Raw genomic sequence first — 22,129 nt, 5'->3', positions numbered from 1 at the left:
GAATGTTGTAGAGCCAATGAAGTACTTTTTGAAGTCTGGCCATTGTGATGAGGAAAACAAGTCAGCCAATTTTTACAAAGCAAGATCCCACAAACAATGTGAGATAAATGGTCAGATCACATGTTTTGTTTTGATGAGGGATAAATATTGACCAAGGCACCAGGGAGAATTGCCCTGTTCATCTTTCACTGATCAGCTTAATATCACATCTGAAAGATGGCCTCTCCAACAGTGCTGCACTCCCTCAGTATTGCCCCTCCAACAGTGCAGCGCTCCCTCAGTACCGACTCTCCGACAATGCAGCACCCCCTCAGTACTGAACCTCCGACAGTGCAGCACTCCCTCAGTGCTGACCCTCCGACAGTGCAGCACTCCCTCAGTGCTGACCCTCCGACAGTGCAGCACTCCCTCAGTGCTGACCCTCCGACAGTGCAGCACTCCCTCAGTGCTGACCCTCCGACAGTGCAGCACTCCCTCAGTGCTGACCCTCCGACAGTGCAGCACTCCCTCAGTGCTGACCCTCCGACAGTGCAGCACTCCCTCAGTGCTGACCCTCCGACAGTGCAGCACTCCCTCAGTGCTGACCCTGCGACAGTGCAGCACTCCCTCAGTGCTGACCCTGCGACAGTGCAGCACTCCCTCAGTGCTGACCCTCCGACAGTGCAGCACTCCCTCAGTGCTGACCCTCCGACAGTGCAGCACTCCCTCAGTGCTGACCCTCCGACAGTGCAGCACTCCCTCAGTGCTGACCCTCCGACAGTGCAGCACTCCCTCAGTGCTGACCCTCCGACAGTGCAGCACTCCCTCAGTGCTGACCCTCCGACAGTGCAGCACTCCCTCAGTGCTGACCCTCCGACAGTGCAGCACTCCCTCAGTGCTGACCCTCCGACAGTGCAGCACTCCCTCAGTGCTGACCCTCCGACAGTGCAGCACTCCCTCAGTGCTGACCCTCCGACAGTGCAGCACTCCCTCAGTGCTGACCCTCCGACAGTGCAGCACTCCCTCAGTGCTGACCCTCCGACAGTGCAGCACTCCCTCAGTGCTGACCCTCCGACAGTGCAGCACTCCCTCAGTGCTGACCCTCCGACAGTGCAGCACTCCCTCAGTGCTGACCCTCCGACAGTGCAGCACTCCCTCAGTGCTGACCCTCCGACAGTGCAGCACTCCCTCAGTGCTGACCCTCCGACAGTGCAGCACTCCCTCAGTGCTGACCCTCCGACAGTGCAGCACTCCCTCAGTGCTGACCCTCCGACAGTGCAGCACTCCCTCAGTGCTGACCCTGCGACAGTGCAGCACTCCCTCAGTGCTGACCCTCCGACAGTGCAGCACTCCCTCAGTGCTGACCCTCCGACAGTGCAGCACTCCCTCAGTGCTGACCCTCCGACAGTGCAGCACTCCCTCAGTGCTGACCCTGCGACAGTGCAGCACTCCCTCAGTGCTGACCCTGCGACAGTGCAGCACTCCCTCAGTGCTGACCCTCCGACAGTGCAGCACTCCCTCAGTGCTGACCCTCCGACAGTGCAGCACTCCCTCAGTGCTGACCCTCCGACAGTGCAGCACTCCCTCAGTGCTGACCCTCCGACAGTGCAGCACTCCCTCAGTGCTGACCCTCCGACAGTGCAGCACTCCCTCAGTGCTGACCCTCCGACAGTGCAGCACTCCCTCAGTGCTGACCCTCCGACAGTGCAGCACTCCCTCAGTGCTGACCCTCCGACAGTGCAGCACTCCCTCAGTGCTGACCCTCCGACAGTGCAGCACTCCCTCAGCGCTGACCCTCCGACAGTGCAGCACTCCCTCAGCGCTGACCCTCCGACAGTGCAGCACTCCCTCAGCGCTGACCCTCCGACAGTGCAGCACTCCCTCAGCGCTGACCCTCCGACAGTGCAGCACTCCCTCAGCGCTGACCCTCCGACAGTGCAGCACTCCCTCAGCGCTGACCCTCCGACAGTGCAGCACTCCCTCAGCGCTGACCCTCCGACAGTGCAGCACTCCCTCAGCGCTGACCCTCCGACAGTGCAGCACTCCCTCAGCGCTGACCCTCCGACAGTGCAGCACTCCCTCAGCGCTGACCCTCCGACAGTGCTGCACTCCCTCTGTGCTGACCCTCCGACAGTGCTGCACTCCCTCTGTGCTGACCCTCCGACAGTGCTGCACTCCCTCAGTGCTGACCCTCCGACAGTGCTGCACTCCCTCTGTGCTGACCCTCCGACAGTGCTGCACTCCCTCTGTGCTGACCCTCCGACAGTGCTGCACTCCCTCTGTGCTGACCCTCCGACAGTGCTGCACTCCCTCAGTGCTGACCCTCCGACAGTGCAGCACTCCCTCTGTGCTGACCCTCCGACAGTGCAGCACTCCCTCTGTGCTGACCCTCCGACAGTGCTGCACTCCCTCAGTGCTGACCCTCCGACAGTGCAGCACTCCCTCAGTGCTGACCCTCCGACAGTGCAGCACTCCCTCAGTGCTGACCCTCCGACAGTGCAGCACTCCCTCAGTGCTGACCCTCCGACAGTGCAGCACTCCCTCAGTGCTGACCCTCCGACAGTGCTGCACTCCCTGAACACTGGGATTGTCAGCTTGGATTTGTGCTCAAGTTTCTGCAGTGGGTGTTGTGCCTTCTGACTCAGAGGCATGATGTACCAGTTAGCCACAGCTGACACTTCAGGACCTCTACGCGTGGACCCCACAGACAGGCACTGTGTCCGGTTTCTTTACTCTTGTCTTTGTAAATAGGCTGTGCTACTTGAGCTGGCTGAGTGCAATTGCCTGAACGGTATTTCGCCAGGTCCTTTTTGAAGACTCAAATCTGACGATATGGCTTTTTACTGCCAGCCTGACGGAGTCTCACTCTCGTCTCAGGATTTGTGACCAGTGACAGTGTTTCTGGCGGGGTCAGAGGTCACGGTGGAAGTGTGGGTTTGGTGAGGGGAGGCTGAACCCACCCTCGGCACCACCAAAGTGTGAAGAAAAAGAAAAATGACTGAGCACAAGTGTATGGACCTTTCTACCCAGGTACATTTGGGTGTTGGTCATTTTCTGGGACCCTAATCTGGTGACCTAGATTTAAAATCCCATCAGGGCCTTTTGGGAATCTGAATTCAGGTTTTTTAAAAAATCCAGAATTTAAAATGAAAAATGTATGAATAAAAAGCTGGTAATATGACTGTCAAGTTGTCAGATTGATGTAAAAACCCATCTGGTTCACTAATGTCTGTTAGGGAAGGAATCTGCTGTCCCTACATGGTCTGGCATTCACGTGACTCCAAACTTTTACCCTACTAGGCTATTTCATAGGGTAGTTAACAGTTGTATCAAACTGCTGCCAGTGGTTCAAGAAGATGGCTCACTGCCACCTTCTCAGGGCAACTAATAATGGCAATAACTGCTGAACTTGCACTGCCCACAACCCCAGAATGTCTTCAAAGCTATTATCTGATCATTGAAGCGGATGTCCTACTGGAGCAGGAGAGTTGTGTCTGACATGGAACAAGATCTATTGAAGATCACAGCTTAATACTGCACTGAAAACCCCCAGAAACAAGCCCCTTCCACCTACAGACACCAGCAGCCGAGGGCTATATACATGTGGATCTCTATAGGGAGAGAGGGGTCACTAAATGACTGTGAATGTAAGGATGCCTTTGCTTGTTGGCGAACTTTACTTCAAATATTTTTACCTAAAAGGCACGTTGGGGGTTGCAGGGCTATTCACCTGGCTGGATCTGGACATGGTTATCAGCAATGCTGAGATATCGGTAGTGGAGAGTCACTGGTGTGTGGCCAAAGTGTGAGATTAATATATATTAATATGAGGCCACATTTCCAAGAGGATATGTCTGTATGTATGTGTGTACAAATGGAGAGGTCTCAAAACACATTTCAAGCAAATGGAATATGTGTGCAAAGTGATGACAGTGTATGTGTACAAGTATCTGTGTACATGTGGGACACAGATTTGGAAAATAGGTTAAGGTGAGTTAAAGTATACTTAAAGGCATGGAAGGTGGATTATAGCGTGTGCTCATATGTGCAAGATGGATAAAGTCTGCACACCAGAATGCGAAATGGGGGAAGTGTACATGTGGGTCTGGCAGGTGAGGGAAGTGTACACGCAGATGTGGAAGGTGGGGAAAATGTACACGCGGGTGTGGAAGGTGGTGAAAGTGCGCGCGCGGGCGTGGAAGGTGGCGCATGGGCACGCACGGGCGTGGCAGGAGGCGCAAGGGCGTGCGCGGAAGGTGGCGCAAGGGCGTAGAAGGTGGCGCAAGGGTGCACGCAGACGTGGAAGGTGGCGCGAGGGCGTGCGTGGTGTATTGGTGTTTTGTGTCAGTGTGTGTTTCTGAGGTTTTGTGAATGTGTATGGGGTCAGTTTGCAGGTTTATGTGTGTGTGTGTCAGTGTTTGTGTGTCTCGGTGTCTGTGTAGGGGTGCATGAGTGGGTGGGGTGTCTGCGGGACGGCGGTGTATGTCTAGGGGTAGTCAGCAGGCAGGCGTCGGGGCAAGTGATGCCTGTAAGCTTTCCCAATTTGTTTCCCTGAATCAAATGTCTGCTCATGCAGACAGAACATTAACAACAGAAGCACGTTAAAGGAAAACAGTGATTTTATTGTGTTGTGTCTGGTATATGTGCTGTTTGCTCTGCTACTTGCCTTGTTCTGCTTTGCGTTACTTGTGTTTGACCTGATAATCAGTATTCCAGTGGGCTGCTTGGCTGGCCAGTTACAGCATGTGGTGAAGGGGTGACTGGTTGATGTGTTGGGTTTGATTCTGTACTCTTTACTGAACCCTAACACTTCATCACAGTGCTGTTGGAAAATGTCCTCTCTTTATCCAACAATGTTCACTGGTCACTAGCTCAGCCTGCACTCTGCACCTTTAGATTTGTGCTTTCCACCTCGGGCTTTGCACAACACAGACTGATCTTACTATATCTCCCAGTATAACTGGTACTCTGGAGAGGGACACTGAATCAGTGCTGACCACCTCGCTGACCCCTGGAAAACTGTCGGACTGAATTGTCTGTTTTTGGAGTGATTTATTTCTTTTTGAATTGTTTTGCTGAATGAGCACTAATTGTGATTTTGTGTGTCCCAGTATTTGGGCTAAATACTATAATGGAGATAATAACGGAAGCTGGAGTGGGTAGTGAAGGTGGGTCTTCTGCATGGGCTGCATGCTCCTTCCCTAGAATGCTGTGCCTTCCTCATTGGGCTGTTTGTTGTTTCTCTCACCCCTTTCTTGCCCCTCACATCATTGGGTAATTGATGTCACACCCACCCCCTTGATTAACCTGCTCATCTGTGCCCTTTCTGCTTCGCCTGCTGCTCATTTACTGCTCTGTTGACTCCGCATGTGACGAGGGTCCGAAGATCTGCCCCCCCCTCCCCCAGCCCCTCTCGCCCCCCCCTCCCCCAGCCCCTCTCGCCCCCCCCTCCCCCAGCCCCTCTCGCCCCCCCTCCCCCAGCCCCTCTCGCGCCCCCCCTCCCCCAGCCCCTCTCGCCCCCCCCCCCCCCTCCCCCAGCCCCTCTCGCCCCCCCCCCCCCCCCCCCCCTCCCCCAGCCTGGGCTCCCCGCCCCACCCCAGGTTCACCCCCCCTCCCCCACCCCGGGTTCACTCCCCTGCATCCCTCACTCCGCCCTTGTCTCCCGCTCCCACAGCACAACTACCCTTGGCATCCCCCACCCTGTGCCCCGCCGCCCCCACCCCCCACCCCCCACACAACCTTGCACCCAGGGTGGCCTCCACCCCGCCTGCTGGTCCGCCCACCCCCTTGCCTCCCCCACCCCAGCACCTCGCCCCTGCCCAGCCCCCTCACCTCGGCCCGGCCCCCTCCCCTCGCCCCTGTCCGGCACCCCCCCCCACCCAACTCGGCCCCGGCTGCCCCGCCCCCATCTCAGCCCCCCTCGCCTGATCCCAACTCCCTGTCCCCCTCCTCACCACCCCTGCAGCTGGCCCTCCTCTCAACCCGTGGCCTACTCAACCCCTCACTCAGGCTGGCCACCTCCGCTCCAACCCCAGTTTGTCCCGCATCACAGCCTTTTGTTTGTTGACTTTGGAGTCAGCTTTCCATCCTGTTTTCTGCCAATGTGTGATGTAGAATTGCAGCACTTTTACCCCAGATTGACCGTTATTTTCCTTCCCCTCCACCCCTTGTTGTTTTGATACAATTCTGATAACTCTGTGCCTCGCTGAAGCCTGGGGCTTATCTCCTTGACATTATTTTCCTTCATTATCCAGGTAACAGACGAGCCCTGGTTGACCAGAAATCCTCGGTTATCAAGCACAGCCCGACTGTGAAGAGGGAATCACCCTCACCCCAGGGCAGAGTGAATAACAGCAGGTACTTGGAGACGGAGTGAGGGGGAGTGAAACACAGGTACACAGAGTGAGGGGTACGGAGTGAAACACAGGTACACGGAGTGAGGGCGGAGTGAAACACAGGTACACGGAGTGAGGGGGGAGTGAAACACAGGTACACAGAGTGAGGGGTGCGGAGTGAAACACAGGTACACGGAGTGAGGGCGGAGTGAAACACAGGTACACGGAGTGAGGGGGGGAGTGAAACACAGGTACACGGAGTGAGGGCAGAGTGAAACACAGGTACACGGAGTGAGGGGGGAGTGAAACACAGGTACACGGAGTGAGGGGGGAGTGAAACACAGGTACACGGAGTGAGGGGGGAGTGAAACACAGGTACACGGAGTGAGGGGGGAGTGAAACACAGGTACACGGAGTGAGTGCGGAGTGAAACACAGGTACACGGAGTGAAGGCGGAGTGAAACACAGGTACACGGAGTGAGGGGTGCGGAGTGAAACACAGGTACACGGAGTGAGGGGGGAGTGAAACACAGGTACACGGAGTGAGGGCAGAGTGAAACACAGGCACATGAAGTGAGGGCAGAGTGAAACACAGGTACACGGAGTGAGGGCAGAGTGAAACACAGGTACACGGAGTGAGGGGGAGTGAAACACAGGTATACGGAGTGAGGGGGGAGTGAAACACAGGTACATGGAGTGAGGGGGGAGTGAAACACAGGCACACGAAGTGAGGGCAGAGTGAAACACAGGCACACGAAGTGAGGGCAGAGTGAAACACAGGCACACGGAGTGAGGGGGGAGTGAAACAGGTACACGGGGTGAGGGTGGAGTGAAACACAGGTACACGGAGTGAGGGGGGAGTGAAACACAGGTACACGGAGTGAGGGGGGAGTGAAACACAGGTACACGGAGTGAGGGGGGAGTGAAACACAGGTACACGGAGTGAAGGGGGAGTGAAACACAGGTATACGGAGTGAGGGGGGAGTGAAACAGGTACACGGGGTGAGGGTGGAGTGAAACACAGGCACACGAAGTGAGGGCAGAGTGAAACACAGGCACACGGAGTGAGGGGGGAGTGAAACAGGTACACGGGGTGAGGGTGGAGTGAAACACAGGTACACGGAGTGAGGGGGAAGTGAAACACAGGTACACAGAGTGAGGGAGAAGTGAAACACAGGTACACGGAGTGGGGGGGTGGGAGTGAAACACAGGTACATGGAGTGAGGGGGAAGTGAAACACAGGTACATGGGGTGAGGTGGGGGGAGAGTTAAGCACAGGGTGAGGGGGGTGAGTGAACGACGCAGGTACAGGGGCCTGGCTGTCAACACCGGTTTCACTTGAATGAGCACCATTTGATTATGTTGTGTGTTGCTCCTAACTTCAGCTCTTTGGGTTCCAGTGAGAATCAGCAATTCTTGAAGGAACTGGTACATAATGTTCTTGATGGTCAGGGTGTCGGCTGGTTAAATATGAAGAAAGTCCGCCGCCTGCTGGAAAACGAGCAGCTTCGAGTCTTTGTCCTCAGTAAACTGAACAGGACCATCCAATCGGAGGAGGATGCTCGGCTTGACATCTTGAAGGATGTGGTAAGGTGCTTTAGGAAATCATAGTGTGGTAGAGCCAATGTTCCATGCCCCTCTCTGCAAACTCTCCACCCCTCCCATCTCTCTCCGCAACATCACCAGCTTTGTCTCTCGCTTATTCTTCCCAACAACCTGCATCCCCTCTTTTTGACATTTTCTATCCCTCATTTCTGACAGTGCAGCACTCCCTCAGTACTGACCCCCTGACAGTGCAGCACTCCCTCAGTACTGACCCTCCGGCAGTGCGGCACTCTCTCAGCACTGACCCTCCGACAGTGCGGCACTCCCTCAGTACTGACCCTCCAATGGTGCAGCCCTCCCTCAGTACTGACCCTCCGATGGTGCAGCACTCTGTCAGTACTGACCCTCCGACAGTGCAGCCCTCCCTCAATGCTGACCCTCCGACAGTGCAACCCTCCCTCAATACTGACCCTCCGACAGTGCAGCCCTCTCTCAGTACTGACCCTCCGGCAGTGCGGCACACTCTCAGTACTGACCCTCTGACAGTGCAGCCCTCCCTCAGTACTGACCCTCTGACAGTGCAGCCCTCCCTCAGTACTGACCCTCCGACAGTGCAGCCCTCCCTCAGTACTGACCCTCTGACAGTGCAGCACTTCCTCAGTACTGACCCTCTGACAGTGTGATTCTCCCTCTGTTCTGCCCTTGTGTGTTTAGATTATGTGCTGAAATCTCTGGTGTGGATCTTGTACCCTAACCTTCTGGCTGTGGTCACTGAGATAAGATTCCACATCGACCTGATTTTCTGTCTTTGATTTTAGTAGCTCTTGGACCATTCCCAGTTTACCCACCCTGATCCCTCTCTGCTGTTGGCTACATGACCCATTCTGAGAGGCTTTCATCTCCAGTTGGTAGGGTGGAGATCTTAACACTGCTGAGTGAGATCATACATACATCATGCTTATACATACACCCAAAAACTGGACTGAGGGAGGAGAGCGAATGCACCACTTGCCTTGGCTGCCTTAACTTTGTAGGGTCTAATCTTCCTGAACTGACTGGTGTGTTCATGGGAATATCCGTCATCTTAAATTACAACTTCACTTCCCGAACCATTGCTAATTTTGCAGGAAATATGAGATCCAGAATAGAATCTGAATTCTGGGATTTTGTTATGCAGGATTTCCAGTGTGATTCTACACATGATTTCTTTGTGATTTTTAGCTTTAACTTGCTGACTCTCCTTTGTGACTTGCCTGCTCCCCTGATTGTTGTCATTTGGTATAACCTGAGTGGTAGTGCAGTATGTGGTAACATTTGGATATTGTTGGTGTAGTGAGTGTCAGTGTGGTACAGTATGTGGTAACATTTGGATATTGTTGGTGTAGTGAGTGTGTCAGTGTGGTACAGTATGTGGTAACATTTGGATATTGTTGGTGTAGTGAGTGTGTCAGTGTGGTACAGTATGTGGTAACGTTTGGATATTGTTGGTGTAGTGAGTGTGTCAGTGTGGTACAGTTTGTGGTAATGGTATATTGTTGGTGTAGTTAGTGTGTCAGTGTGGTACAGTATGTGGTAACATTGGAGTATTGTTGGTGTAGTGAGTGTGTCAGTGTGGTACAGTTTGTGGTAATGGGATATTGTTGGTGTAGTGAGTGTGTCAGTGTGGTACAGTTTGTGGTAACGGGATATTGTTGGTGTAGTTAGTGTGTCAGTGTGGTACAATATGTGGTAACGTTTGGATATTGGTGTAATGAATGTGTCAGTGTGGTACAATATGTGGTAACATTGGGGTATTGGTGTAGTGAGTGTGTCAGTGAGGTACAGTTTGTGGTAACGGGATATTGTTGGTGTAGTGAGTGTCAGTGTGGTACAATATGTGGTAACATTTGGATATTGTTGGTGTAGTGAGTGTGTCAGTGTGGTACAGTATGTAGTAACGTTTGGATATTGTTGTGTGTGTGTCAGTGTGGTACAGTATGTAGTAACGTTTGGATATTGTGTGTGTGTCAGTGTGGTACAGTATGTGGTAACGTTTGGATATTGGTGTAATGAGTGTGTCAGTGTGGTACAGTACGTGGTAACGTTTGGATATTGTTGTAATGAGTGTGTCAGTGTGGTACAGTATGTGGTAACGTTTGGATATTGTTGGTGTAGTGAGTGTGTCAGTGTGGTACAGTATGTGGTAACGTTTGGATATTGTTGGTGTAGTTAGTGTGTCAGTGTGGTACAGTATGTGGTAACGTTTGGATATTGTTGTAATGAGTGTGTCAGTGTGGTACAGTATGTGGTAACGTTTGGATATTGTTGTAATGAGTGTGTCAGTGTGGTACAGTATGTGGTAACGTTTGGATATTGTTGTAATGAGTGTGTCATTGTGGTACAGTATGTGGTAACATTTGGATATTGTTGGTGTAGTGAGTGTGTCAGTGTGGTACAGTATGTGATGACCATTGCCCCAACTGTCTTCATTGCAGGAAATCAGTAAAAAGGTGTACAGGGGGATGCTCGACCTGCTGAAGTGCTGTGTGTCCAGTCTGGAGCATTCCTACAGCAATGCCGGTCTAGGAGGGATGGCCAGTGCCTTCACCCTGCTTGAGATCGCTCACACGCACTACTACAATAAAGGTAAGCAGAGGCATTGGCAGCCTGAGACCAGAGAGCACCTCATTCAGAATGGGGCTGCTGAGGGGTGGTCACCACCCTATCGTGTACATAAGAATATAGGAACAGCAGGAGGCCTTTCAGCCTTTCAACCTACCAATTAATTCAGTCATGGCTCATCCTTTTCTTCATGCCATTTTCCCAGCTTTGCTCCATTATCCCTTAATACCCCAAATTAACAAACATCCCCCCATCTGTGTTGCTGTAGCATGCTCTACACTTTGGGGCAGAGAGTTCCACATCACTACTTGCTTTTAATTGAATTGGTCCACAACAAGAACAGACACACCTCAATTTGGGGTGAGACCCATTGACTCCATTCAATTCCTGGAATAATGCAGCGTAGCCCATGTCTTTACGCCATGTACACAGAGCATTCCCTTCCCAGAATCTGCCCCTTCCCTCCTGGGTAAAGCTGCACAATCTGCAGCCCAGCTTTGCCTGGCCCAGCCATCACAGAGCGAAGAAGACATCAGGTACACTGAGGCTGCACCAGGCACTCACCACACTTTTAAACAGGACTAGGTGCAGAGCTAAACAGGACTAGGTGCAGAGCACACTGCCTGTTAAACAGGACCATGTACAGACCACGCGACCTGTCAAACGAGACCAGGTACAGATCGTGCTGCTTGTTAAACAGGACCAGGTACAAGACCGCGCTGTCTGTTAAACAGGACCAGGTACAAGACCGCGCTGTCTGTTAAACAGGACCAGTTACAAGACCGCGCTGTCTGTGAAACAGGACCAGGTACAGACTACGCTGTCTGTTAAACAGGACTAGGTACAGACCGCGCTTGTTTGTTAAACAGGACCAGGTACAGACTGCGCTGTCTGTTAAACAGGACCAGGTACAGACAGTGCTGTCTGTTAAACAGGATCAGGTACACACCATGCTGTCTGTTAAACAGGACCAGGTACAGACATCACTGTCTGTTAAACAGGACCAGGTACACACTGTGCTGTCTGTTAAACAGGACCAGGTACAGACCACACTGGCTGTTAAATAGGACCAGACACTAGTGCCAGTGATAGTGCTGGGTTACACACTCTGCCATCCTTGCACAACACACACACTGGATCCGTGACTGCCAGTATCCCTCTATTAGACAGGTAACTGTTAAAACAGTGGTTGTTTGAATTGTATTGATTGTTAAGGTGGTTGTTGAATTATTGATTTCTGTTCACTGTGTTTCCACCCCCCCGCTCCTCTCCCTAACCCAGAACCTGACAAGAGGAAACGCAGTCCTACAGAGGGAGGTTCAGTGCCAGGTATTAAGGAGCCTGTACCCTCGAAGGGGGAGATGAAACAGCCCAGTGTGGCAATGACCCACCTGCAACTCCCACCGAAAGCTCCCGTCAGCAAGGGGCTGGGCGAGTATGACACCCGGAGTCTGAATGAAGAAAATTTTGTTGCTTCCATCGGTGTGTATTGCATGTGGACACATTTTATAGCACACTCGAGATTGAGGCTATTGGCTCGAGTTCCACAATCATTCTGTGATTAGAAGCCAGGTGGACAAGCAGTAGAGTCTGAAGTGGCCCATACAGGCACTGCCAGGCCTGGGCTAACAGCAGCCTGTAGTGAGGCCTGTACAGACACTGCCAGGCCTGGGCTAACAGCAGCCTGTAGTGAGGCCTGTACAGTCACTGCCAGGCCTGGGATAAGAGCAGCCTGTAGTGAGGCCTGTACAGACACTGCCAGGCCTGGGCTAACAGCAGCCTGTAGTGAGGCCTGCACAGTCACTGCCAGGCCTGGGATAAGAGCAGCCTGTAGTGAGGCCTGTACAGTCACTGCCAGGCCTGGGATAAGAGCAGCCTGTAGTGAGACCTGTACAGCCACTGCCAGGCCTGGGACAAGAGCAGCCTGTAGTCAGGCCTGGGATAAGAGCAGCCTGTAGTGAGGTCTGTACAGTCACTGCCAGGCCTGGGATAAGAGCAGCCTGTAGTGAGGCCTGTACAGTCACTGCCAGGCCTGGGATAAGAGCAGGCTGTAGTGAGGCCTGTACAGCCACTGCCAGGCTTGGGATAAGAACAGCCTGTAGTGAGGCCAGTACAGTCACTGCCAGGCCTGGGATAAGAGCAGCCTGTAGTGAGGCCTGTACAGTCACTGCCAGGCCTGGGATAAGAGCAGCCTGTAGTGAGGCCTGTACAGTCACTGCCAGGCCTGGGTTAACAGCAGGCTGCAGTGAGGCCTGTACAGACACTGCCAGGCCTGGGATAAGAGCAGGCTGTAGTGAGGCCTGTACAGACACTGCCAGGCCTGGGATAAGAGCAGGCTGTAGTGAGGCCTGTACAGACACTGCCAGGCCTGGGATAAGAGCAGGCTGTAGTGAGGCCTGTGCAGACACTGCCAGGCCTGGGTTAACAGCAGGCTGCAATGAGGCCTGTACAAACACTGCCAGGCCTGGGATAAGAGCAGGCTGTAGTGAGGCCTGTACAGACACTGCCAGGCCTGGGTTAACAGCAGGCTGCAGTGATGCCTGTACAGACACTTTCTCGTTATCTTGACACCCTTCTCTCTCCCCTTGTCCAGTCCCTTCCCACCTACATCCGTGATTCCTCTGACACCTTACGTCACATCAACAATTTCCAGTTCCCTGGCCCCAACCGCTTCCTCTTCACCATGGACGTCCAATCCCTCTACACCTCCATCCCCCACCAGGATGGTCTGAGGGCCCTTAGCTTCTTCCTTGAATAGAGGCCCGAACGATCCCCATCCACCACTACTCTCCTCCGTCTGGCTAAACTTGTTCTCACACTGAACAATTTCTCCTTTAACTCCTCTCACTTCCTCCAAATAAAAGGTGTGGCTATGGGTACCCGCATGGGCCCCAGCTATGCCTGTCTTTTTATGGGGTATGTGGAACATTCCTTGTTCCAGTCCTACTCCGGCCCCCTCCCACAACTCTTTCTCCGGTACATCGATGATTACTTCGGTGCGACTTCAAGCTCTCATCTGGACCTGGAAAAATGTATTAATTTTGCTTCCAATCTCCACCCCTCCATCATTTTCACATGGTCCATCTCTGACACTTCCCTTCCCTTCCTTGACCTCTCTGTCTCAATTTCTGATGATAGACTGTCCACCAATATCCATTACAAGCCTACCGACTCCCACAGCTACCTCGACTACAGCTTCTCACACCCCGCTTCCTGTAAGGACTCCATCCCATTCTCTCAGTTCCTTCGCCTCCGTCGCATCTGTTCTGATGACGCTACCTTCAAAAACAGTTCCTCTGACATGTCCTGCTTCTTCCTTAACCGAGGTTTTCCACCCACGGTCGTTGACAGGGCCCTCAACCGTGTCCGGCCCATCTCCCGCGCATCCGCCCTCACGCCTTCTCCTCCCTCCCAGAAACATGATAGGGTCCCCCTTGTCCTCACTTATCACCCCACCAGCCTCCACATTCAAAGGATCATCCTCCGCTATTTCCGCCAACTCCAGCACGATGCCACCACCAAACACATCTTCCCTTCACCCCCCCCCGGCGGCATTCCATAGGGATCATTCCCTCCGGGACACCCTGGTCCACTCCTCCATCACCCCCTACTCCTCAACCCCCACCTATGGCACCTCCCCATGCCCACGCAGAAGATGCAACACCCGCCCCTTCACTTCCTCTCTCCTCACCGTCCAAGGGCCCAAACACTCCTTTCAAGTGAAGCAGCATTTCACTTGCATTTCCCCTAACTTAGTCTACTGCATTCGTTGCTCCCAATGCGGTCTCCTCTACATTGGAGAGACCAAACGCAAACTGGGCGACCGCTTTGCAGAACACCTGCGGTCTGTCCGCAAGAAAGACCCAAACCTCCCTGTGGCTTGCCATTTTAACCATCCACCCTGCTCTCTTGCCCACATGTCTGTCCTTGGCTTGCTGCATTGTTCCAGTGAAGCCCAACACAAACTGGAGGAACAGCACCTCATCTTCCGACTAGGCACTTTACAGCCTTCCAGGCTGAATATTGAATTCAACAACTTTAGATCTTAAACTCCCTCCCCCATCCCCACCCCCTTTCCGTTTCATCCCCCTTCCTTTTGTTTTTTACAATAATTTTTATAGATTTTTCTTTTCCCACCTATTTCCATTATTTTTAAATCTATAACTGTAATACCCTGTCAGTCTTTCCACCCCACCCCCACTAGAGCTGTACCTTGAGTCCTGCCATCCATTCTTAATTAGCACATTTTCTTAGATAATATCACCACCTTCAACACCTCCTTGTTCCTTTTGTCTGTGACATCTTTTGATTATCTGCTCCTATCACCGCTTGCTTGTCCCTACAACCAGCCCCCCCACCAACTTCTCTCTCTTCCCCCCCCCCCCACCCCCCACCCCCCAACCACCTTAAACCAGCTTATATTTCACCCCTCTCCTAACTTTACTCAGTTCTGCTGAAGGGTCATGAGGACTCGAAACGTCAACTCTTTTCTTCTCCGCCGATGCTGCCAGACCTGCTGAGTTTTTCCAGGTAATTCTGTTTTTGTTTCAGACACTGCCAGGCCTGGGATAAGAGCAGGCTGCAGTGAGGCCTGCACAGATACTGCCAGGCCTGGGATAAGAGCGGGCTGGAGAAATATTTGTATACTTGCTGCCAGGTTGATGTCAGTAGCTGAGGTGATAGTGTTGTGAATGTAGGCATGCACTGTCCAATGGTAGCATAAATGCTTAGATTCTGGTCACAATGTGGGCAGTCAGTCACTCAGACTCAGTCGATGTTTCATCATGTTTTGTAGTTGATCCAATTCCAGACAGGAGGCTGAAAGATGAGGCTGGTTACCAGCTCCTGAGGGAAGTGCATCACATCAACGTGTTCCTTAGCAGGTGAACTTTATCCAGCTTCTGCAGAGTTGAGGAGAAAGGATTAATTAGCATCCCTGTTTTTGAAGAGTTCACTGGAGGGTGGAGACCATCCCGGGCCCCTTTTCACCCCACCTAACTTGGACCTGTGCACAATGAACAGCCCTTAAAGTCTGTGCCACCTCTGTCATGCAGTTATTGTACCACAGCAAGGTTACAGTATGCTGACCGACAGAAGTGGGCATTGAGTCCAACCCCTTTCATAATGTGCTGACTGCCTGTTCCCTTTGCTTTGCTGTGTGTGAAATCATGTACAGGAGCATGTTCAGTCCAGCACCCAGCAAAGAGTGCCTTTTCAATCTGACTGCATGAAGCTGGCAAGTTAACTGGTACAGGGAGTTGTAGAAGTTCGGAGCTGTGGGTGGCTTGATGGAACAGCAATTTACCTCAGGGCTGCAGTGAATAACTCCAGACCACATTCCCTTCATCTTTCCTGGAACTGCCATTCTGTTATCATGGAGTCAAACAGCATGGAAGAAGTCCATTCAGCGCATCTTACCTGCACTGTCTCTTTGAAAGGATAATCATGCTTAGTCCCATTTCTCTGCTTTTTATCTATAAGGCTAGAAGTTCTTCCCCATAATTCTGAGAAGTTAGGAAATAGGAGTAGGCCATTTGGCCCATCAACCCTGCTCTACCATTGAACAAGATCATGGCTGATCTTTTACATCATCTCCAGCTTCCCGCACTATCCCCATAACCCTTATTGTCCAAAGATCTATCTTGAATGTTAAATCGATCCCAAGCTAGTTGGTGAAGTATGAAACTAAACGCTAATACTTTTCTTGACAAGAGGGTTATTTACAGAATGCAGCATTACACATGATTGATTCCGACCTACTGCTCCCGTGTCCCAGCATTCTCTCTTTATACTCTTTTGATATGAAACAATAAAGTGGAATAACTAACCAAATTAACAAGTTCAGTTGAAGTGATAGCCCCTTAAAGGGGCACTGTAACAAAAAACACAAAACCTTAAAGGAACCATAAGGTACCAAGGTGCCTCAAGTGTACCTGCAGACACCGTGTGCTCCCTCTCCAGCAGACACCATGTGCTCCCTCTCCAGCAGACACGGTGTGCTCCCTCTCCAGCAGACACGGTGTGCTCCCTCTCCAGCAGACACGGTGTGCTCCCTCTCCAGCAGACACGGTGTGCTCCCTCTCCAGCAGACACGGTGTGCTCCCTCTCCAGCAGACACGGTGTGCTCCCTCTCCAGCAGACACCGTGTGCTCCCTCTCCAGCAGACACCGTGTGCTCCCTCTCCAGCAGACACCGTGTGTGAACGTAGCCACGAGAAAGGGACTGAACAACCCTCACAACTGCCCGCTACCTGGACCTGTTGGTGGTCACCTTGTCTACAGTTTCTCTTTATACTCTTTTCAGTATACCTATAAAAATATAACAATTAAAAAATTAACCAGTTAAACAACCTAATTAAACAGATTGATAGCCTCTTAAAGGGCACTGTAACATTCTGCGTATTTAATTAAACAATGCCCTATAATTAACGTACCATAACATTGAATCCTTATGTCTTGAATACACTCATCAGCTGAGCATCCGCAGCTCACTTGGTACAGAATTCCATAGATTCACAACCCTCTGAGTAAATAAATTCCTCCTCATCTCAGCCCTAAATGGCTGACACCATATTCTGAGACTGTGACCCTGTGTTCTAAACTCTCCAGCCAAGGGAAGCAACCTCTGAACAACTACCCTGTCAAGCCCCTTCAGAATTTTATATGTTTCAATGAGATCATCTCTCATTCTTGTAAACTGAGGGGAAAAAAGGCCTAGTCTACTCAAATTCTCCTCATAAGACAAACCACTCAACCCAGGAATCAGTTTAATGAACCTTTATTCCACTCTCTCTAGGCCATGTGTGTCCTTGATCAGGTAAGGAGACCAAAATTACGCACAATATTCCAGGTGGCCTCACTAAAGTCCTGTACAGTTTGTAATAAGGCTTCTTTATACTTTTTGCCAATCCCTTTGTAATAAAAGGCAACATTTTTTTTACATTATCATACATACATATATATATATCATCAAGTGCCTGTCCAACTCCCTTTCACAATGTTTAGGCCATCAGCTTCTACCACTTTTTCAGGTAGAGCATTCCAGATCATGACAACTGAGTGGAAAAATTCTTCTAATTTCCTCCTCATTTTGAATCTCTGACCTCAAATTATTGATTCCCTCATCAGAGGGAATCATTTTTCTCTCCCCACTCCACCATAGCATATCTTAACCCCGATTAGGTCATCTCTTAATCTTCTCTGTTCCAAGGAGAACAGTCTGAACGTTTCTAATCTCACCTCATCACTGAAGTCCCTCATCAGCAGTGACATTCTGGTAAATCTCCTCTGTCCCTTTCTAAGCTATTTCCTACTTTCCTGAAGTCTGGTGCCCAGAATTATCCACAATATTTCAGCTGATGTCTAACCAGTGATTGATAAGTTCCAGCATGATCTCTTTGCTTTAATATTCTATTCTCCTGTTTATAAACCAAATTAACTCATCTGCTTTTTTAACCTGATTAACATGCTCTGGTTTTGTGAACATGGCCACCAAGGCCTCCCTGTTCATCTACACTTCTCAATATCCTGCCATTTATAGTATACTGCCTTTCCATGTCAGTCCTCCCAAAGTGGATCACTTCCCACTTCTCCATCATGTTTCATCTCCAACTGCTGAGTTTCTGTCCATTTCACCATCCTGCCTGTCACCCTGGAGCCTATCACTATGCTCATCACTGTCTGCTACTTTACCAAGTTCTGTATTAATTGTAAATTTTATAATGCTGCCCCCTACACCTGAATCTAGATTATTTATAAAATCTGCAAAGAGAAATGGATCCAAAACTGACCTTTGGGGAACACCACTGTAAACTACCCCCAGTCTGACAAACCTTCATCCAATGCCACCATTGTCACTGAGCCAATTCTGCATCTATACTGTCACCTTCTCCTTAATTCCATGGGCTTCCAGCTTCTTAGTAAGCCTCTTGTGTGGCACTTTATCAAGTGCCTTCTGAAAGTCCATATGTACAACATCTACTGCACTACCTTGATCAATCTTCTCTGTTACCTCATCGAAGAATTCATTCAAACCAGCCAGACACAGCTTTCCTTTCACAAATCCATGATTCAAAATGAAATTTCATTTTGTTCCCGATGATTATTTCCAATAATTTTCCAAGCACTGGGCTGACTGGTCTGTAGTTTCCTGGTTTATTCATCTCTCGTTTCTTGATTATTAGTATAATATGAGTAACTCTCCAGCCTCTGGCATTTCTTCTGTATCCAGTGAGGATTGAAAGATTGTGACCAATGCCTCTGCTATTTTTACCTTTGCTTCTTTCAGCAACCTAGGATGCATTCTATCTGGACCAGGATGACTGACCAACCTTCCGTAATGCGAATCTTTTTCGTATATGCCTAATATTTCCTGTCCATAACATCCCTCTCCCCTTTTGGTGTGACTTTCAAATTATCCGCTAAGTGTAGAAGATATAAAGTACTTGTTTATTGCTTTAGCTATGTCTTCCGCCCCGGATCTAAATTTCTCTTTGAGTCCTTAATAAAATAAACAATGTTTATCCAAGCTAACCATTAAAATTTTATATATGCACAAAAGGCTTTAGGGTTCATTTTAATACTGCCTGCTCTTTGTTTCCTATATTATCTTTTTCAGTTCCCCCATGTATTTGCCATAATCTTTCTGGTTATTGAAAGTTGCTCCTGACGTTTGTCATAAGCCTCCGTTTTTCTATTTTAATTTCATTTCCTTTGACATCCAGGGCGCATAAACTTTGAATGCTCTACCTTTTCCATTTAAAGGGATATGCATGATTTATGCCAGAACTATACCTTCTTGAGTACAGGACAAGGTTCTGCCAGGGCTGGGTGAGAAAAAGCCAGAGGTGACTTTCCCTCTGATTTCCCTCCCTCTCCCTGTCCCCTCATTCCCTCCATTAACATAGGACCTTGGCCATCTAGCACAAGCAAGGGAAGAAAGACATTCCTGAATCATAACAGTTGGGGAAACATTTGGTGGGGAAACATTTGGTTGCGAACCTGGACTGTGGGGAATCTCTATTTCTATGCAGGGAGTATGGGTGCTGAGGGAGCTCCTGCTTACTTTATAGCTCAGTGTTGGAGAGTGGAAAGCCTCAAGGCAGAGCTGTAGTTCTCGAGACTACTTGGTAATGTGGGCCATGCAGACAAATTCATGCTTCACTGATTCTCATGTAGTCATCAATAAGCCATGTCCATTTGGGATTGGCTTCTTCCCGGTCGTGTTGTGTCCTCCATTCCGCCTATTCAACCAATCTCTGACTCTCTGTCTTTCTTTCCTGCTTGCAATGCATCTTGGGTTGTAGAGTTGTGGAACAAGCACCAGGATATGAGAAAACAAAAAGCTTTGGAAAAACAGAGTAAGGAATTTGACAGCTCAGACCTGTCATACAAAGTACTTCCTACTTTTAGAGCTAGATGCCCTAGCCGTGTCTCCTGTTTGAATCATAGTCCTTTGCAACCTGTGCTATAGACTCATTGCCTCTCACCTGTAGACATGCTGTTGGGTTTGTGTCTTTCTCTCGCACACTCGCGCACTCTCTCTCTCTCACTCACTCACTCTCTCCCAGTCATCTCTTTCCAGCTTGCTCTCTCTTTTCCCTTCCTCCCTCCCTCCCTCCCCCTCTCTCTCTCCTCTCTCTCTCACACTCTGCCACACCCATTAAACTTGCAGGACCCAGGTGTGAGGGAGCGGGGGGTGGGGAGGTTTGGTGAGCTCATTGCTGTGTAGTCTCAACGCATGCTTACGTACTAGTTGGCCAATATGTCCTTTGGCCTGAAGCCACCGGCATATGACTAATGCGCTAGTGTTGAGTCCCTGCTCTTTGTCTTCCATTGCTGCCCTTTGAACCCATTGACTTCAGCTCCATGGGTTGTGGGATGCTGTTTCGAAATGATTGGGGCTATGGGACTAGCCAGCTTCATATGATACAGGTCATTCATAACCAACTCATACTTTATGGGGTAAATTGGTAACCAGGGATAGTGCAACTGCTGTGGAAGTTTATAGGAGTGTTTGCAGATGACAGCTGGGATCTGGGGTCCTGGGGAGAAGACAGTAGCACAACTTGAACTTAAAATCCAGTGAGGCATCAATTGATGAAATAGTGAACAATTGTTTCTGCTGACTGGTGACGATGGACCACAGGTAGGGTGAAGATATCAGAAATATTTTCTCACAAACATGATTTACTTTTAAAAGGAATAATATGAAAGGATATGTGGAAAGGGCAGGGATATGGAATTTGGGGAGAGAACTCCAAAGACAGTCTCAACTGCTTACAGAGTCGGGTAGTTTGTAGGTGGCTATTTGTCAATAACGGGACTGGTTTTGGCATAATTGGTTGGTTTGGGTGATTTATTATAAGCAAAGGAACTGTATTTGGTAGGGCTGGTTTGGGTGATTGTAAGTGACAGGACTGTAGTTAATAGAGTTGGTCGATTTGGGTGGATGACTGTAAGGAGCATTACTCTCATTGGCAGAGCTGGTTGGTTTGGGTGAATGGTCTACTGAGATCCCAGTGATTTTCTTTTGTACTATTAAAATGAGGGGCACCTTTCAAATGTGAACCATCAGTGTGAACATTGAAACATTGATAAACCTGATGGACTCCACCACATTATAGTATCCCCCTCAAGTTTGTAGCATTGGAACACAAACAGCTTTAGTCTCTGGTTTCCTTAGAAGCTTTACCACCCTGACACTGCTAGTAGATTTGGGGTGCTGTGACTAATTACAGGTTGTGGATTGGTATGGTTCACCTGACACATTGACGTGAGTCTCTTGCCCATAGGTACTGAGGGTTCCAAACACTTGCCTGACTTGGATCCAGATGAGAAGAAGTCGCAAATCAGTGCGGACAGTGGCTTGAGTGCGGCAAGCTCGCAGGTTAGTGCTTAAATGAGAAAGAACCTGCAGAGTTCCAAAGAAGAGTCATATCAGACTTGAAACATTGACTCTGTTTCTCTCTCCACAGATGTTGTCAGACCTGCTGAATTTTAACAGCACTTTCTGTTTTTATTGCATTGTAATATTGTCTGGCCCGTCATAAGAAATGGTGAGGTTTCCCCAGGAGGTAGTGACACGGATTGTGGATTCAAATGTGTTGGTGTGAGGGGGTGCTGTTTATGGAGTCTGGGAAAGTGAGGAGCGAGTGGAACATGAGGGGCTTGAATGGAGCTCACTGGGGTGATTCGGGTGGTGGCTAATGGAGCTGGGATGGGAGAAGGTTTGGTGGGGTTGGGTGGTGAATGATGCTGAAGGAAAGTATTTTTAAGCCCTGCAAGTCAGCCTCGTGGTTGTATTGTTTTTCACTGACTGATGCACTGGTAGTCGAGGATGATTCTGATGCTAGAGAACACATCATTAGCTGTAATACTGAAACTGAGCTCAGTGTAAATGAAGAATTGGGTTCCCAAGTGTAAAGCATGTGCCTTTAGGTGAGTGGCTGTTTGACTGCAGGTATAAAGCAGGATTTTATTAACAACAAAATGACAAGGTGCGATGTGTTTTTAATCTTTGGAATCCTACGTGTGTCAGAAGAATTTCAGGTGACATTGTTGAGGAAAGAGATGGAGACAGGGATGCAGAAGCTCTCTAGAACATGAGAGAAGTTGGGAAAGAGCTTCTTAAAGAGAACATAAATCAGTTGCAATGTTGTATTGCATGGG

At 50.1% G+C, this 22,129-nt stretch overlaps 1 protein-coding gene across 6 annotated transcripts in view; it reads left to right on the top strand.

Annotated features, from left to right (window-relative positions):
• The window catches only part of madd (MAP-kinase activating death domain), a 262,082-nt gene that overhangs the window by 175,530 nt on the left and 64,423 nt on the right, over positions 1 to 22,129 (top strand). For 3 of the 6 annotated variants that reach the window (XM_078548799.1, XM_078548797.1, XM_078548796.1), the window contains 7 exons: positions 5,091 to 5,147; positions 6,234 to 6,336; positions 7,715 to 7,901; positions 10,334 to 10,484; positions 11,742 to 11,942; positions 19,765 to 19,818; positions 21,253 to 21,347. In XM_078548799.1, the coding sequence (XP_078404925.1) occupies positions 5,091 to 5,147; positions 6,234 to 6,336; positions 7,715 to 7,901; positions 10,334 to 10,484; positions 11,742 to 11,942; positions 19,765 to 19,818; positions 21,253 to 21,347 (848 nt within the window). The remainder of the gene's footprint in view (positions 1 to 5,090; positions 5,148 to 6,233; positions 6,337 to 7,714; positions 7,902 to 10,333; positions 10,485 to 11,741; positions 11,943 to 19,764; positions 19,819 to 21,252; positions 21,348 to 22,129) is intronic. The other 3 variants (XM_078548801.1, XM_078548800.1, XM_078548802.1) reach the window with 2 other exon arrangements.

This window comes from Cetorhinus maximus, chromosome 9, assembly GCF_964194155.1.
Source record: "Cetorhinus maximus chromosome 9, sCetMax3.hap1.1, whole genome shotgun sequence".
NCBI classification, from domain to species: Eukaryota; Metazoa; Chordata; class Chondrichthyes; order Lamniformes; family Cetorhinidae; genus Cetorhinus; species Cetorhinus maximus.
This window is presented reverse-complemented; position numbering and strand designations above follow the sequence as displayed.